Source organism: Choloepus didactylus, chromosome 4, assembly GCF_015220235.1.
Source record: "Choloepus didactylus isolate mChoDid1 chromosome 4, mChoDid1.pri, whole genome shotgun sequence".
Lineage (NCBI taxonomy): Eukaryota > Metazoa > Chordata > Mammalia > Pilosa > Megalonychidae > Choloepus > Choloepus didactylus.
In genome coordinates this window covers 141,850,534-141,868,679 of record NC_051310.1, presented here as the reverse complement: position 1 = coordinate 141,868,679, position 18,146 = coordinate 141,850,534, and the positions used below count along the sequence as shown (strand labels likewise).

Genomic DNA, 18,146 nt, shown 5'->3' with positions numbered 1-18,146 from the left:
CATCACCCTTTATTAACAATAAACTTTTTGTTCAAACCTGTCTTTTAAGCAAGGACTAGAGATAAATATCTTGGATATTCTACATCCCATTTGCACAAGCTTCTAGAATCCCACTTAGTCAGCCTGAAAAGAAGCTTGAGTAAACCTCGGAGAGGTTCAGTTCCTGAGCATGCAAAACAAAGGGAGGAAAAACACTGTTGACTCTTAATCCCTTTATTAAATATCTTTTTTCACTCTAATCACATTTAAAGTTTTAAAACAAGATAATCTAAATCCTTCATCAAAGCTTCAAAAATAGGCACAAAGAGGAAGAATTCCCTTAAATGGCAAAAAGAGTCCACCCTACAAAATGGAATAAACTGCCACATCAAAGTCCACAAGGATAGGAAGACGAGGCAGTAGCTCAATCCAGAAAAGGCATACTTAAAGTTATCTTTATTTTATAAAAGAGATTAACTCAATAAAAAGGATTAAAGGAACTATTCCATTAATGTATTTATCAATAATTATCAAAGATTCAGTACAGATTTAATCAAAAAAGAATAAATTTTTATGACAATAGCAGGCAAGAACTAGGAAAAGAATAAGATCTCTGGATTTAATTTCTTTTCAAACACTCTTAAAAAATATTTTACTCAAATTTAGTTGTAAGTTTTTAGGCAAATAAATGCATAGTTTATAATTGGGGTTTCATTTTTTAACCAACGACACATAATTTTTTTCTTTATTAGAGAAATTGTGTATTTACAGAACAATTATTTTTTAAATCCACTATCTATAGTTAAAGTACAAGTTATTATGTTGGTGTGTGGCCATCTTAGATACATTATAAATAATTTTCCCCGTAATTTAAATTGCATATAGTCTTTTAAGTTAAAATATAAGGTTTATTCATTCAATTGAAGTCTTAAACAATACAATATTAAAATAACTCAAATAAATGAATCCCTGTCTATATGTATAATACATTTTCTTTAAAAATGACTTTTTATAAACTGTTGAGAGAAAACATGGGATTATCTGACCAAAATTCTCTCTCTAGAAATGTCTCTTCTCCCCTCCATCCTGGTGGTGACGCAATAGGAGCTGCCATGTTCTAACAGTGACCCCAAGCCTTGCTGAGCTGGATGAGCTGATCGGACCAGCAGGGTTAGTAGTCTAGGACTGTGGAACTGAGTCCCTCTTTCAAGGACTAACCAAAGCATAAGCTCTTGGAAAAATAAAGACAGCTGTCTACAGCTAGGATTCTTTCCATACATTTTCTTATTTGCTTAACTTAGGTTTCCATTACTTTCAGCCAGTATTTTGTTTTTTAAAAACTTTAATATGTAAAATTTCAAACATCCAAAAATAGAGAGAATGGTAAAATGAACCCCCAACAATTAGCTTCAACAACGATCTACTCTTGGCCAATCTTGTTTCATCTAAAACCCCATCCACTTCTACCCACCTCTGGATTAAATGACAACAAATAATTTCATCTGTGAATATTTTTTGTTTACAGCTAGTATTTCCTTGTGACAAAATGTATACTCATAAAAAAGTTTAAATATACCTTGACTGACATTCTTTATATGGTTTTCATAATCTTCTGGAGGGACTTGAGTGTGAAACACTGGAAAAAACGTGTCTTTGTTCTCATAGCAAGAAGGATCTGCTGAATTTTAAAAATCAGTTGTTCAATATACATAAATAAGATAAAGAACTGTCTATAAAAAGAGGCACTAAAAAAGAGAGAGACCAGATCCAATATTCTCCAATCCCCTCCACACACACAAATATATTAAGACAATATCACTTCAAAGTAGAAATCACAGTACACATGCACCACTGAAACAAACAACAGACGTCAAGATTGTCAAATTGTGTTTCCCTAGAACTTAAGAGCAAAGAGGATTACACGGATGTGCTAAAATACCACATTAAGTCTCCAGAGATAATATGACCAAGTCCCAATGTTCATAATACAGAGAACATGCACACCGAGTAACAGTAATTGTGTTTTTATTTTCTATTTTAGATCCCTAAGGAAACACTGTCAGATTTCAAATATATGATCAGTCATTTAGATAAAAGCATGTGTTTGAAAAAAGAAAATTTGTGAGATTCCCAGTAGTAAAACCTAAACTTGCTTCTTTTGTGATTTATTCTTTTAAGCTAATCTCCCCAAAGAAAAAAGGAAATTGTGGTTCTCGATTTTTTGTTTCAATGCCATTTATTTTTGTATTCTCCTATTAGCTAATGCAAACACTGTATATTTCCAAGAAACTGTTAATATAAATATCTTTTTTTTAATCCTCTGAGATACACACTTAACAGGAGAGAGTCTGCCAGGTTGTGGCACCAAAATGTTTTTGTTTCAGAAAAACATAACAAGTCTTCAAAGTGTTAGAGGATCCATGCCTACCTCTGGAAACGAACCTGGATCTAGCACCCACTCTCAGATGATACAAGCAAAGGAAGGAGGCAGAGGATATACTCACCCCAACACACAAACCTCACCAAAATCAAAATATAACACTTCTGACATTAAAAACAAATTCATCAATTCCAAAACCTTAATTTGGAATTTATAATAATATAGCTATAATAATGCAGCATCATTTGAATTGGCATTAAAAAGTTAATTTTTATACTATCTCTGTTGAGTAATTAATAAAGGAAATTAATGGTATAATCCTTTGAGGGGATTGGGGTGTTAAACTCAGAAGGAAAAAAAGGTCTAAAGTTCTTTTCAAACTTTAATATTTTTGGCATAACCATTAATTACTAAGAAGAAGTCTTAGATATTCATTAAAAGCAGGCTCAGCAAGTCAGCAACTTGGCAACATTTTATTTTCAGTTTAAGTAACATCATTTACTTAAAGTGATAGCAATATATTTATTTTTTACCCATTATTTCTTTTTAATAACAATTCCTCTCAATTTGATACTAAAACACCTTTAAAGATGAAAAAGTATGGAAACTGACAATGCCAAAAACTATTATAGCTAGGTAATATTTGGAGATTTTTAAGCAAGGGGATTTTTCTTGCCTGAAATTATTCTTGTGTCCCTGTGGCTCTTCACCCATCAGTTTAGTAATATTCAATGCCTCACACAGAAGGTGGAGACAGCCTAGAACAAAGACATCATAGCTCAACTGTGAGTTCCAAAGACCACAATTTTGAAAGCCAAGTATTCACAACTGCAAGTCTTAATTAAGCCTTTGAGAACGAAAGCATTGTCTGAATTCCAAGATTCTTCTTTCAGAAAGCCCTTAATAACCATAAAAAAAATAATAATAATGTAGAAGAAGATAGACTTAGAAAATAATCATTTGGTAACCATCGTAACTATGGTAACTAAGATTGATTCAGGTAAGAATCATCAATAGATGATAAAACTAGTGGGTGAAAGTTTGAGAAATAACAGGATTAATAGCCTCAAAAGTATCTCCCCATATGATAACATTCATTACAGAAGGGAAAAAGGTAATTTTCCAGTGGCAAAACCTGGTGGCCACCACCTTAACCAAGTGACCGAAGTTAACACCGCCAGTAGGGGATAAACCGACATAAGGTGCTTCTGAATATGATGCACTTCAGGACACATCACTTCTCTGGTATTCCCGCCAACAATGTATAACCTGTATCTAATCCAAATTGGGGGCCATTCTACAAAATAACAAGGCTGTACTCTTCAAAAAATGCTGATGTCATAAAACACAAAGAAAGACTAAAGACACATGACACCTAAATGCAACACATGATCCAGGATTTTTTTATATATATTTATTTATTTTTCTGCTATTGAGGACATTAGTGAGGCAATTGGCAAACTCTGAATAAAGTCTGTAGTCTGGATAACAGCATTGAATCAATGTTAATTTCCTGATTTATGTGTGTTCTTGCATGTATGTTTGGGTGTGTATGCGTGTATAAAGAGGGAGAGGGAGGGAGAGAGAGAGAGAGGGAGAAGGATAACAGCGATATTGTAAAACATTAACATTTGGAGGATCTGGGTAAAGGGTATTTGAGAATTCTTCGTACTTTTTTCGTAACTTTTCTTTAAATCTGTAAATTATGTCAAAATAAAAATTTTTAAGGGAAATTTTAACTTAAAATTTAACTTAAAAAGAAAAATTTTTTAATTCCTCTTCTCACTCCCTGAGAAATATTTATCTGAAAAAAACAAGGTCTCCCTTTAGAGATCAAGAGCCCGAGCTTGGAGGACTGAGCAAAGTTTGTAATAAGAGCCATGAAAGAGGAAGATTGCAGGATGTGATTAAGGAGCTTCCTACCACCTAGGGTGAAAATTAGAGAGGAAATAAAAGCCCACCTCTCTAATTTTTACCCTAGGAAAGAGGGAAGGACCTAAAAGAGTAACAGAGGGGATGATTTAAAGCAGACACAAGTGACATGGTGTGAGGCTGCTCCCTGGTACCCGTCCCCTTGGGGTTGAAATCCTGGAGTTGAATAGAGATCCCCAGAGAGGATGGGGAACCCAGAGCAGGGTGGGTTCTGTCCCATGGCACCCCTGGCACTCTGGGAGGAGACTGCACAGAGTGCTCCACATCTAGCCCAGATGGCCACAGGACGCAGGAGAGCAGCAATGACAGGGAGGCATGTGGAGAAGACAGGGCCTGACATAATCACAAACAAGCACATCTGCACACACACACAACAATTCCTGTGACTGGCCTGTGGCATGAAGGAGATCCCTCATGCCCTTCTGAATTAGAAAAAGCCTGGGTCATGCTGAGGGAGTGGGGGAGCAATGCCTCATAACCAGAGTGTGGCAACAGCATTTGCTGACAAACACCAAAAGGCTAAATGGCACCAGGTTTGCAGATGCCCAGGCCAGATTATGACCAAGATAGGGACATCTCTCAGAATACAGTCCTTCTTTGCACCATGATATTATCTAAACTTCCTCTGAGTACAGATACACCCAGAGGAAAGGGAGGGAGAGAGGAGAGAAAGGATGGGAAGAAACCTCAATAACTAAACATTTACCTAAAAGAAACTGAGCTTATCTGAAAGATAACAGGTTTGAAACCAGCACTGATTTGACTTAAATGTATTTTACCTCTACAGAGTAGAAAGAGGGGTTCATCAGTAAGTTGAGTTCAGATAAGGAAATAGTCTAATTTCTGCATATCTGAGTTATAGTATATAATTTTTAAACCTACTACACAAATATCTACTGCCAGAATCTAGAAGCAATTGCCACTAACACAAATGACAGAAATGGAGAGAGAAAAGCAAGCAGTGGCCAAGCAAGCATTGCCTACCTGGGTCTAGGAGGAAGACAGCCCACCACTTCCTGCCCCTTGACTCAAAGATGAAAGGAAGGGACCAACCAGAAAACCAGACCCCCCAGCCCCTTGAGCACTAGCACTGTTTGTTGAGGCACTCCAAGTACTGTTACCCAACTCTTGCCATACCTCTTTCTACATCCATTCAGAGGCTGCAATTCCCAGAATATAACCAGACAGAATATAGGTAGATGGTGGCAATGGAGATACAGGGCCTGCAAACAAACCCTCACGGTGGAGACAGAGACAAGATCCTAAAAGCCCTAAAGAACTAGGACTTATACTTGTTCCCAAAACTATATCAATTCTGAGCATCAAAAACCCAACCAGTATAGTAGAGCTTCACTGAGTGCATGCTAGCTAGACACCTGAAAGTAGAGAGATAGGCATAGAAACCTACCCAGCAACCACAGACTTGAAAACAGAATTTTACCGGCATCCAGGAAGAGAGCAGACCCAAGGCAAGAGCACCCTTTCACTCTATCGGCAAATGGCAGAAATATAGGTAGGTTTTTACCTGATTCAAAGATGAGAAAACAGAAGGAAAAACATGGAATACACGATAAGGGAAACCATGCCCTGGTGAGAGTGAACCTCTGAAAATATTTGCTTTAAAAATCATTACAGGTTTCAGAAAGATGGCAGATGAGGAGAGACAGAGAAAATTTCTCCTCCATGAGAAAAAACACTAGATAAAAGACAAAAAGCACTCCAAAACAGCAGTTCCAGGTTCCACCGGCTGGGCAGGTACTTCTACACCCACAGTGAGTATGTACGTGGAGAAGCCGAGAGACTGCATTTAAGACCTGAGTGTTTGGCCCAGAATGCCACCGGGGAACAGGAGGTTGGAGCCAGGGGACAAGCGCAGAGGGGGAGCAGCCTTAGGGGAGCAGCCTAGCCCACCCCAGGCACCCTCCTTAGTACTTGGCTCGGGTGATAACCCTTTGCAGACCAGTGGCCAAGAGCCCCCATGCCAGGGACTGGCAGTTAAAGCAGACAGATGAGCATGGAGGGGGGCAGCCTTCCATGCCCTGTGCAGCCATCTTTGCAGTTGACTTATAGACAACCCTTCAGAGCCCCGAGGCCAAGAGCTTCTTTGAGGGAATTCAGGATTCAGCAGGCTTGTGATGGAATCCACTCTTCCTCCACGGAAGCCCATGGTGTGCACAGCCTAGAGGCAGGGGTGCCACACAGAAGTGCCAGGAGCCCTCCCCCAATAACAGGGACTCAAGGGTGCACACCAGAAAGGGACTGTGGGGCATTAGAGCTGGAAGGTGAGACATGCAGCTCTGCAGCTCCAGAGTACTCCACCTTCAGCCCCGGAACAGCTGGGACCACTGTGTCCTCGAGTGGACTCCCTGCCAAACTGCGCAGGCATGCCCCCACCCACAGGGCTGGCAGTCCCAAATGCACACAGGAAATTGGTGCACTGATTGGACTTCCACATGGTTTGGACCCCCACTCAGTGCATGGATGAAGTTTGGGGGGAACTGGCTTGAGGGTAACAGGTAGCTCAAGAGAGTCATCTGCTGGTAGGTCAGGGAAAGTGCACTCCACCAAGTGTAGCTCTGCCAAATTATAGATAAATGTTCAAATAATCCTGCATATCCTAAAAGAACCCTATCAAGATAAGCAAATGCCAAGAGGCCAAAAACAACATAAAATTATGAAGCATATGAAGAAACCAGAAGATACGGATACCCAAATGTCCAAATTAAAAAGCCTGAGGAGACACAGAACCTGGAGCAATTAATCAAAGAAGTACACAAAAACATCAATGTCATGGCTCAGGAAATAAAGGATATGAAGACCCCAGGAGAGCATAAAGAAAAATCTGAAAGAGGAAATTTTTTTAAAATAGCTGGTCTTATGGAAATAAAAGATACTGCTGATGAAATTTAAAATATTCTTGAGACACATAACAGCAGATATGAAGAGGAAGAGGAACAAATTGGTGAACTCAAAGATAGGATGATGCAATGTGAAAGAACAAAAGAACAAAAGGTGAAAAAAATTGAAAAATTTGAAAAGGATCTCAGGGAAATTATGGATAACATGAAGTGCAAAAATATAAGAATCCTTGGTGTTCCAGAAGGTGAAGAGAAAAGGGCTGAGAAGAGTATTCAAAGACATTGTTGGGGAAAACTACCCAACCCATTTTAAAAGACACAAATATGCAAAACAAAGATGCCCAACAAACTCCAAAAAGAATAAATCTAAATAAACCTACTCTGAGACATATTCTGATCAAATTGTCAAATGCTGAAGAGAAGGAGAAAGTTTTGAAAGCATCAAGGGAGAAGTGATTCACTACATACAAAGGAAACAACATAAGACTAAGCACTGACTACTCAGAGGGCACCATGGAGGCAAGAAGGCAGTGGTATGACATATTTAAAATTCAGAGAGACAAACTGCCAGTCAAGAATTCTTTATCCAGTAAAGCTCTCCTTCAAAATTGAGGGAGAGTCTAAAATTTTCACAGACAAACAAATGATGAGAGAATTTAACAAGAGACCTGCCCTACAAGAAATATTAAAGGGAGCTCTACCAGCTGAGAAAAAAAAAGGCAGGAGAGAGAGGCCTGGAGAAGGACACAGAATTGAAGAGTATTAGTAAGCGTAACTTAAAGGAAACAACAAGAGAGAGGGAAAAAATATATGTGACAAATAAAAACCAAAGGATAAGATGGCTGATTCAAGAACTGCCTTCACAGTAACAACATCAAATGTCAATGGATTCAACTCCCCAATTAAAAGATACAGATTGGCAGAATGGATTAAAAAATATGAACCATTAATATGCTGTTTACAAGAGAATCATCTTAGACCCAGCGATATAAAGAGACTGAAAGCGAAAGGATGGGAAAAAAACATCCCATGCAAGATACAGCCAAAAGAAAGCAGGGGTAGCAATACTAATACCAGACAAAATAGACTTTAAATGCAAAGATGACATAAGAGACAAAGAAGGACACTATATACTAATAAAAGGGACAACTCACCAAGAAGAAGTAACAATCATAAATGTTATGCACCCAATCACGGTGCTCCAAAATACAAAGACAAACATTGGCAAAACTGAAGGAAGCAATAGATGTTTCCACTATAATCATGGGAGGCTTCAGTATACCACTCTCTCCTACAGATAGCTCACCCAGATAGAGGACTAATAAGGAAACTGAGAACCTAAACAATGTGATAAACAAACTAGACTTAACAGACATATATAGAGCATTATATCCCAAATTACCAAGATATACATTCTTCTCTAGTGCTCATGGAACTTTCTCCAGGATAGGGCATATGCGGGGGCAGAAAACAAGCCTCAATAAATTTAAAAAGACTGAAATTATTCAAAGCACTTCTATGACCATAATGGAATGCAACTAGAAGTCAATAACCATCAAAGATCTAGAACATTCACAAATATCTGGAGGTTAAACAACACACTACTAACCAATCAGTAGGTCAAAGAAGAAATTGCAAGAGAAATTGCTAAATATCTAGAGACAAATGAAAATGAGAACACAACATAGCAAAACTTACGGGATACAGAGAAGGCAGTACTGAGGGAGAAATTTATAGCTCTAAATGCATACATCAAAAAGGAAGAAAGAGCAAAAATCAAAGAACTAATGGAACAACTGAAGAAGCTAGAAAATGAACAGCAAACTAATCCTAAAGCAAGTAGAAGAAAAGAAATAGCAAGGATTAAAGCAGAAATAAGTGATATGGAAAAAAAAAGAGAGAATAAATAAAACCAAAAGTTGGTTTTTGGAGAAGATCAGCAAGATTGACAAACCCTTAGCTAGACTGACAAAGCCAAAAACAGAGAAAACCCAAATAAACAAAATAACAAATGAGAGGCAGGACATTACTGTGGATCCCTAAGAAATAAAAAAAAAAAAAAAAAAAAATTCTAAGAGGATACTCTGAACAACTGTATGCCAACAAACTAGACAATTTAGAGGAAATGGATAATTTCCTAGAAACCTAGACTGATCAGAGAAGACATAGAAGACCTCAATAAACCAATCAAAAGTAAAGAGATCCAATCAGTCATCAAAAAAGATTCCTACAAATAAAAGCCCAGGGCCAGATGGCTTTACAGGGGAATTCCATCAAACTTTCCAAAAAGAACTGACACCATTCCTACTCAAATTCTTTCAAAAAACTGAAGAAAATGGAACACCACCTAACTCATTCTATGAAGCCAACATTACTCTAATACCAAAACCAGATAAAGATGATACAAGAAAGGAAAACTACAGGCCAATCTCCCTAATGAATATAGATGCAAAAATTCTCAACAAAATACTTGCAAATTGAATTCAAAGACACATTAAAAAAATCATACACCATGACCAAGTGGAGTTTATCCCAAGCATGCAAGGGTGTTTCAACATAAGAAAATCAATCAGTGTAATACAACACATTCACAAATCAAAAGGGAAAAATCAAATGATCAATTCAATAGATGCTAAAAAAGCATTCGGCAAAATTCAGCATCCTTTTTTAACAAAAACATTTCAAAAGGTAGGAATTGAAGTAAACTTCCTCAATATGATAAAGGACATATCTGAAAAACCCACAGCCAGCAAAGTACTCAATGGTGAGAGACTGAAAGCGTTCCCCCTAAGATCAGGAATGAGACAAGGATGCCCGCTGTCACCACTATTATTCAACATTGTGCTAGAAGTTCTAGCCAGAGCAATCGGCAAGACACAGAAATAAAAGGCACCCAAATTGGAAAGGAAGAAGTAAAACTGTCATTATTTGCAGATGATACAATCTTATATTTGGAAAACCCTGAGGAATCAATGACACAGCTACTTTAGCTAATAAACAAATTCAGCAAAGTGGCAGGATACAAGATTAATCCACGTAAGTCAGTAATGCTCTTATACACTAAAAATGACCTAACAGAAGAGACACTCAAGAAAAAGATTCCATTCACAATAGCAACTAAAAAAATCAAGTACCTAGGAATAAACTTAACCAAGGATGTAAAAGACCTCTACACAGAAAATTATATAACTTTACTAAAAGAAATAAAAGGGGACCTAAAAAGATGAAAAAATATTCCATGTTAATGGATAGGAAGGCTAAACATCATTAAATTGTCAATCCTACCCAAAATGATCTACAGATTCAAAAAATCAAAATTCCAAAATCTACTTTGCAGACTTGAAAAGCTAGTTAATGAATTTATTTGGAAGGTAAAGGGGCCTTGAATTGCAAAAAACATTTGAAAAAAGAAAAATGAAGTGGGAGGACTTATACTTCCTGACTTTGATGCCTACTATAAAGCCACAGCCAGCATAGTACTCAATGGTGAGAGACTGAAAGCGTTTCCCCTAAGATCAGGAATGAGACAAGAATGCCACTGTCACCACTATTATTCAACATTGTAATAATAGTAGTCAAAACAGCACAAAGATAAACATATTGATCAATGAAATCAAACTGAGAATTCAGAAATAGACCCCCAGATCCAGAGTCGACTGATTTTTGATAAGGCCCCCAAATCCACTGAACTGGGAAAGAACAGTCTCTTCAACAAATGGGGCTGGGAGAACTGGATATCCATATCCAAAAGAATGAAAGAGGACCTCTACCTCACACCCTATACAAAAATTAACCCAAAGTCAATCAAATACCTCAATATAAGAGACAGTACCATCATATTCCTAGAAGATAATGTAGGGAAACATCTCCAAGACCTAGTATTAGAAGGTCGCTTCTTAGACCTTACAACCAAAGCACAAACAACAGAAGAAAAAATACATAAATGGGAACTCCTCAAAATTCAAAGCTTCTGTAGCTCAAAGGAATCTGTCAAAAAGGTGAAGAGGCAGCCAACACAATGGAAGAAAATATTTGAAAACCATGTATCTGATAAGAGACTGAAGTCTTCCATATATAAAGAAATCCTACAACTCAATGACAGTAGTACAAACAGCCCAATTAAAAATGGGAAAAAGATATGAAAAGACATTTCTCCAAAGAGGAAATACAAATGGCTAAAAAACACATGAAAAAAATGTTCATATTCACTAGCTATTAGGGAGATGCAAATCAAGACCACAAGGAGATATCATCTCACACCAATAAGAATGGCTGCCATTAAACACACAGGAAACTACAAATGCTGAAGAAGATGTGGAGAAATTTGAACTTTTATTCATTGGTGGTGGGACTGTATAATGCTACAGCCACCCTGGAAGACAGCTTGGCAATTCCTCAGAAAACAAGATATCTAGTTACCCTACAATCAAGCAATTTCACTTCTCAGTATATACCCAGAAGATCTGAAAGCAGTGATACGAACAGATATTTGCACACTGATGTTCATAGCAGCATTGTTCACAATTGCCAAGAGATGGAAACAATCCAAATGTCCTTCAAAAGATGAGTGGATATACAAAAGGTGGTATATCATACCATGGAATACTACACAGCAATAAGAAGGAACAAGGTCAAGAAACGTATGACATGGATGAACCTTGAAGACATTATGCTGAGTGAAATAAGCCAGACACAAAAGGAGAGATATAATATGTTACCACTAATGTGAACTCTGTGAAAAATGTAAAATAATGTCTTATAAGGTAGAATATAGGGAACCTAGAGATAGACAGAAGCTAGCGAAGGGGAAATGATAATCTAACATGTACAGATATGATAACGAGGGTGAACTTAATGGTACGGGAATGGTCAGGTGTGACTAAGGTTCATTAATGGGATTACAAGTATCAGTGACTCACTGAAGGCAAACATTTTTGCAAATTGTTATTTAAAGGCATGTAACCCACAGAGTAACATCACAAACCTAAATAAGTTTTAGCATGATATACGTATAAGGTATGACACTAGTGCAGAGGGTTAACAACAGAGTGGTATATGGAAAACTATCCATTACATATGTAAAACTATGTTTAACAGAAAAATCAACACTACACTAACACTAGGAATGAATAATTAGCAGCTGATAAGAGCTCTGGGATGTATTATGCTATGATAATTGTTTAAAGTTGAAAGTGATGAGAATTGTACAATTAAGTGAAGATAATGTAAGAAACTAACAATTTATCTTAGGATAGAATATATATTAAGTGAAATAAGAACCTACTACTTAATAAATGAAGCCCTCAACTTGAGGCTTGCTCTTGTGAAACCTAAGGGGTATAAATGGGAGGCTAAGCCCTCCTATAATTATGCCTAAGAGGCACCTCCAGGGAACCTCTTTTGTTGCTCAGATGTGGCCTTTCTCTCTCTAAGCCCAACTCAGCAAATAAATTCATTAACACCCCCCACCCGCCATGAGGGACATGACTCCCAGGGGAATGAATCTCCCTGGTGATGTGGGACATGATGCCCAGGAATGAGCTTGGCCCTGACAGTGAGGGACTGAAAATGTCTACTTGACTAAAAGGGGGAAAAAATAAAGAAAGGTAACAAGCTGAGGTCACAGTGACTGAGAGATCCCAAATAGAGTTGAGAGGCTATCCTGGAGGTTTCTCTTATGCAAGCTCCAGCAAGACATCCCAAATGGCCACAGTAAGCTATGCCGTTTGCAAAAGTAGTCCCCAAATACCCAGGTCCCTACCTGAGATTCTATAAAAGATTCACTCACTAAGTTTTATCTCTCAGAAACTTAAATCCACCAGAGCATTCCTATTCCAGACAAGTCCTAAAACCCAGAGGCAACAGCCTCTTTAAGAACAACAACCAGATGCAGCCCCCTTCTCCATACTGTTGACACCCTCTTTCAATATGAACAAGTTAGGGTGCTCACTGCCTAGACATCCCTGAAGATGGAGAAAGCGATTAAGTGAAAGGAAAGAGTAGCAACAAACAAGATTTATAAAAAGTCTATGAATACTGAAACTTTATATAAATATATATATATATTTTAGATGCTGGGATATTGGAATAGCTGAAAGGAGGTAAATGACGTGGTGGAACTGTAACCTATAACATCCTTTGAAATTTGCTCTATACTTATTCATTGAATTGTGCTTTGAAAGTCTTCACCTTTCTGCATATACCCTATATTACACAATAAGGAAAAAACTGAAACTGTGGAACTATAACTGTGCTGGTTTGGATGTATTACGTCCCCTAAAATGCCATGTTCTTTGATACAATCTTGTGGGGACAGACATATTAGTGTCGATTAGGTTGGAACCTATTGATTGTTTCCATGGAGATGTGACTCAATCAACTGTGAGTGAAACCTTTGATTGGATAATTTCCATGGGGGTGTTACCCCACCTCATTAAATCACTGGAGTTCTACAAAAGAGTTCACAGACAGAAGGAGTGCTGCTGCAGCAAAGAGAGACATTTTGGACATGGCCTTTGAAAGCAGACTTTTGCTGACACTTTGCTCTGAAGAAGCTAAGAGAGGACAAAACACCCCAAGAGCAACATTTTGAAGAATGAACAGGAGCTGAGAGAGGACCTGGAACACAACCCGGGGTCAACAGACACCAGCCATGTGCCTTCCCAGCTAACAGAAGTGTTTCAGACGCCATCGGTGTTCTTCAGTAAAGGTATACTCATGTTGATACCTTAACTGGACATTTTCATGGACTTCAGACTGTAAACTTGTAACCAGATAAATCCCCTTTATAAAAGCCAATCTATTTCTCATATTTTGCATAATGGGAGCATTAGCAAACCAGAACAGTAACCCATAACAATTTTTGAAATTACCTATATAACTGCTTGTTGAGCTGTACATCGAAAGTTAACACCTTCCTGTGTGCATGCTGTATTTTACAATAATGGAAACAGCTGAAATTGTGGAACTGTGACCTATGATATTCTTTGGAATTTGCTCTCTGTTAAATCATACTTTGAAAATTATCACTGTCAGGTATGTACATTAAACTTCACAATGGAAAAATGCATTTAAAAAAGAGAGGTAAAAAAAATCATTACAAAATTTCTGAAAACCTTGTGCCAACCTCAATATACAAAAATGCATGATGAGAAAATCACAAGGACTTTCAAGAAGAGGATGAGACTATAAAAATACAGATTCAAACAATGGGGAGCTGGGTGAAATAAGGAGAGATTACAAGAAAACCAATGTGAGAGTGTGTCCTTTAATTGGCTAATTTAAAAATAGACTTTTAAAAGGCTCACTGTCTTACATATATGTCATTGGACTCTAAATATTTTTTCTGTTTAGGGTTCCTTCCTGAAGAATTAATATTAAGTTTACTATTAATTAATATTAATATTTATTAATATTAAGTTGCATGTACAATATTTTTAAGATGGTAAACATTTTCTTTGGTTATTATTTCTGTACCAATTGTACTGATTTCTTTATCAGAGTCTCCTATAATCTTTAGATACTTCTAGTCCCTGCCTCCATACTTAACATCATTTATTTCATCATTTCCTCTTCTATTTATTCCTTCATGTTCTGGAATGCCCCTTAACTTACTCTTTGTTTACATCATCCCCTTGTCTTCATCTTTGTCTACTCACTCCCCAAGATTTTCACCTCTGGTTTCACAAATAACATGCATTTTGTACCCTACTGATGATTCCAATCAGTTTTCAGAAACTTTCTAAGATGAATGCAGGTTAAATAAACAAGCAGTAGGATATTTTTATATATTTCAAATTCTGTACTCCACAGACAGAAATAGTCCTTGGAAACTTACAATAACAGTCCACGGAACACTTACAAAAGTTAATCATAGATTAGGCCAATGTTTCTCCTTGGGGCACTAATCATATTTTAAGCAAAACAATTCTTTATGTGGGGCTTTCTTGTACAATTCATGACCTTTGGCATACCTGGCCTCTTGATAATAAATCCCAGTAGACCCCCCAGCCTCCCCTCACTGCACCTCATTAAGCCAACCAAAGCTGCACACATCCAATATCCCCTACAATTGGAGAACCACTCTACTAGACTATCAAGAAAATTTCAGTATATTCAAAATATCAAAGCAGTGACCACACTGTAATAAAATTCTATATTAGATTTTTAAATATGGAGCTCATGAAAAATTCTGGAAGACAAGAGAAAGATACCACCATTTTCTAGATAACTATTAAATCAATGTGGAAATAAAAACACAAGAACAACTTGTACACAATAATAAAAATGATGACACCATATATTTAAAAACTTAGTATACAGGTATGGCTGTACTTAGAAACAAATTCATAGCAATGTTGCTTTAAAAGAATTTTAAGAGAAAATAAAATGAGAACTAATTCAACTCAAAAAGCTTCAGAAAACAATGATATGAAATAATAAAGATACGAATTAGAATTATCAAGGAGATCCAAAACTAGTCCTTGAAAGCACAAAAAGAAAAGTCCACAAGTATAAATTTTTAAAAAGAAAACACTATAAAGCTACAGTAATCAACATAGTGTGGTACTGGTGAAAGAACAGACAAATAGATCAGTGGAACAGAATAGAGAGACCAAAAATAGACCCATTCAAGTATAGTCAACTGATGTGTAATAAAAGAACAAAGGTCATCCAACAGCAAAAGGACAGTCTTTTCAGCAAATGATGCTGGAATGACTGGACATACCAGCCAAAAAAGCGAACCTAGACACAGACCCAAAACTTCTCACAAAATTAACTCAAAACGATCACAGACCTGAGTGTAAAACAGAAAACTATAAAACTTCCAAAAAAAACGGGAGAAAAATCTATACAACCTTGGGTTTGGTGATAAATTTTTAAATACAACACCAAAAGCAAGAATTATGAAAGAAAAAAATTGGTAAGTTGGATTTTTCAAAATTAAACATTTCTGCTCTCTGAATGACATTATTAAGAGAATGAAATGACAAGCCATAGACTGGAAGAAATTATTTGCAAAGAACATCTCTGATAAAGGACTTATATTCAAAATATACTAAGAGCTCTTAAAATCTCAGCCTTAAGAAAAAACAACCAACTAAAAAAATGGTTAAAAGATCTGAACAGAGACCTCACTAAAGAAGATATACAGGAGGAAAACAAGCATATGAAAACATGTTCCGCATCCTTTTCATTAGGGAAATGCAAATTAATAAAACAATGAGATATCACTACACAGCTATTAGAATAGCTAACGTCCAAAAAACTGGCAATAACAGTTGCTGGCAAGGATGTGAGGATATAGAGCAACAGGAACTTTCATTCGTTGCTGGTGGGAATGCAAAATGGTATAGCCACCTTAGAAAACAATTTATCGGTTTCTTACAAAGCTAAACATAGGCTTACCATATGATCCAGCAATCACACTCCTAGGTATTTAACCAAATGTGTTGAAAGCTTATGTCTACACAAAAACCTGCACACAAATGTTTATAGTAGCTTTATTCATAATTGCCCAAAACTGGAAGCAACCAAGATGTCCTTCAGCAGGAGAATGGATAAACAAACTGCAGTACATCCATAAAATGAAATATGATTTAACAATAAAAGCATTACGAGCTATCAAGCCACAAAAAGACGTGGATAAATCTTAAATACATATTGCTAAGTGAATGAACCCAGTCTGAAAATGCTACATACTGCACAATTTCAATTAAATAATATACTGGAAAAGGCAAAACTATGGAGATAGTAAAAAGATCAGAAGTTGCCAGGAGTTCAGAGAGGGGGCAAGGATAAAAGGGTGAAGAGCAGGGGATTTTTTAGGGCAATGAAACTATTTAGTATGATACTGAAATGGTGTTTACATGACACTATGCATTTTTCAAAACCCATAGATTTTTATGGCACAGAGTGTATGCAAATTTTCAAAAAATATTTAGAATGTCAAGGAATCCCAGGATGGAATGCAAAATGTAACTGTAATACAAATGTACGAAACAACATCACTGAAGGGAATGGGTAAGAAACGTGTTCAGGTAAGTAAATTTGGAAATGAGTGGGGTCTGCAAGATCAAAAGCAACAGAAACTGCACAGAGTACTCCAGTTTACTGTTTCCCATGGGGGTAGAGGTTAACAATTCTGATACTCCAAAAAGATAATGTTGAAGTCCTATTTTCTAGTACCTTAGAATGTGGCCCTACTTGGAAATAGGGATGTTACAGATGGAATTAGGCAAGTTAAAATGATGTCATACTGGAACGGGGGGAGGGGGGGGCCTTAATCCAATATCACTGGTGTCCTTTTAAGAGAAAATGCATACACACAGATGGACCTAGGGAGAATATCATATGGTAACTGAGGCAGAGAATGCCATGGATTGCCAGCAAGGCACCACCAGAAGTCAAGAGAGAGGCATGGAACAGATTCTTTGCTACAGATTTCAAAGGAAGCATGTCTCTGCTGACACCTTAATTTTGTACTTCTAGCCTCCAGAACTGTGAGAAAACGATTTCTGTTCTTTTAGGCCACCCAGTTTGTGGTACTTGGTTACAGCTGCCCTAGGAAACTAAGATGCCACTATACATACTTAGTAGAAATGAACAATTAAGAAAGTAAATGGCATATGTTGAGAACCATGCTTTTCATTGTTGGAGTGGGAGATTACAAATAAGCAAGGGGAGTAAGCTAGAATGAGCCATGTGGCAATGAATTAGAGTCGGAGATATCAGTATGAATCCATGTTTAGCTAAATATAGATACAGATGGTTACACATAGAAATATTAATAGATGTGTATATAATGGGTTGGTATACACACATGTCAGCTGAGAGCCTAGAAGCAATGACACCCCAGTAGCAGCAAGCGTAGCCAGAGCCCAGATCTTGGTTTCTAACACCATTCTCCAGTAAAAGGAACCAGGGCTCCTTGGAGAATTGGCTGATTTTAGGACTTGGGTGAGAAATATACAAAATGAGCTTGGAGTATCTTACAG

At 37.1% G+C, this 18,146-nt stretch overlaps 1 protein-coding gene across 9 annotated transcripts in view; it reads right to left on the bottom strand.

The window, feature by feature from the left end:
• The window catches only part of FSIP1 (fibrous sheath interacting protein 1), a 233,835-nt gene that overhangs the window by 175,409 nt on the left and 40,280 nt on the right, over window positions 1–18,146 (bottom strand). For 8 of the 9 annotated variants that reach the window (XR_005216486.1, XR_005216483.1, XR_005216484.1 and 5 more), the window contains exon 6: window positions 1,556–1,657. Coding sequence is in view for 5 of the 9 variants with exons in the window: in XM_037834335.1 (XP_037690263.1) it covers window positions 1,556–1,657 (102 nt within the window). In the remaining 4 variants the exon portion in view is untranslated. The remainder of the gene's footprint in view (window positions 1–1,555; window positions 1,658–18,146) is intronic. The other variant, XR_005216485.1, reaches the window with a different exon arrangement.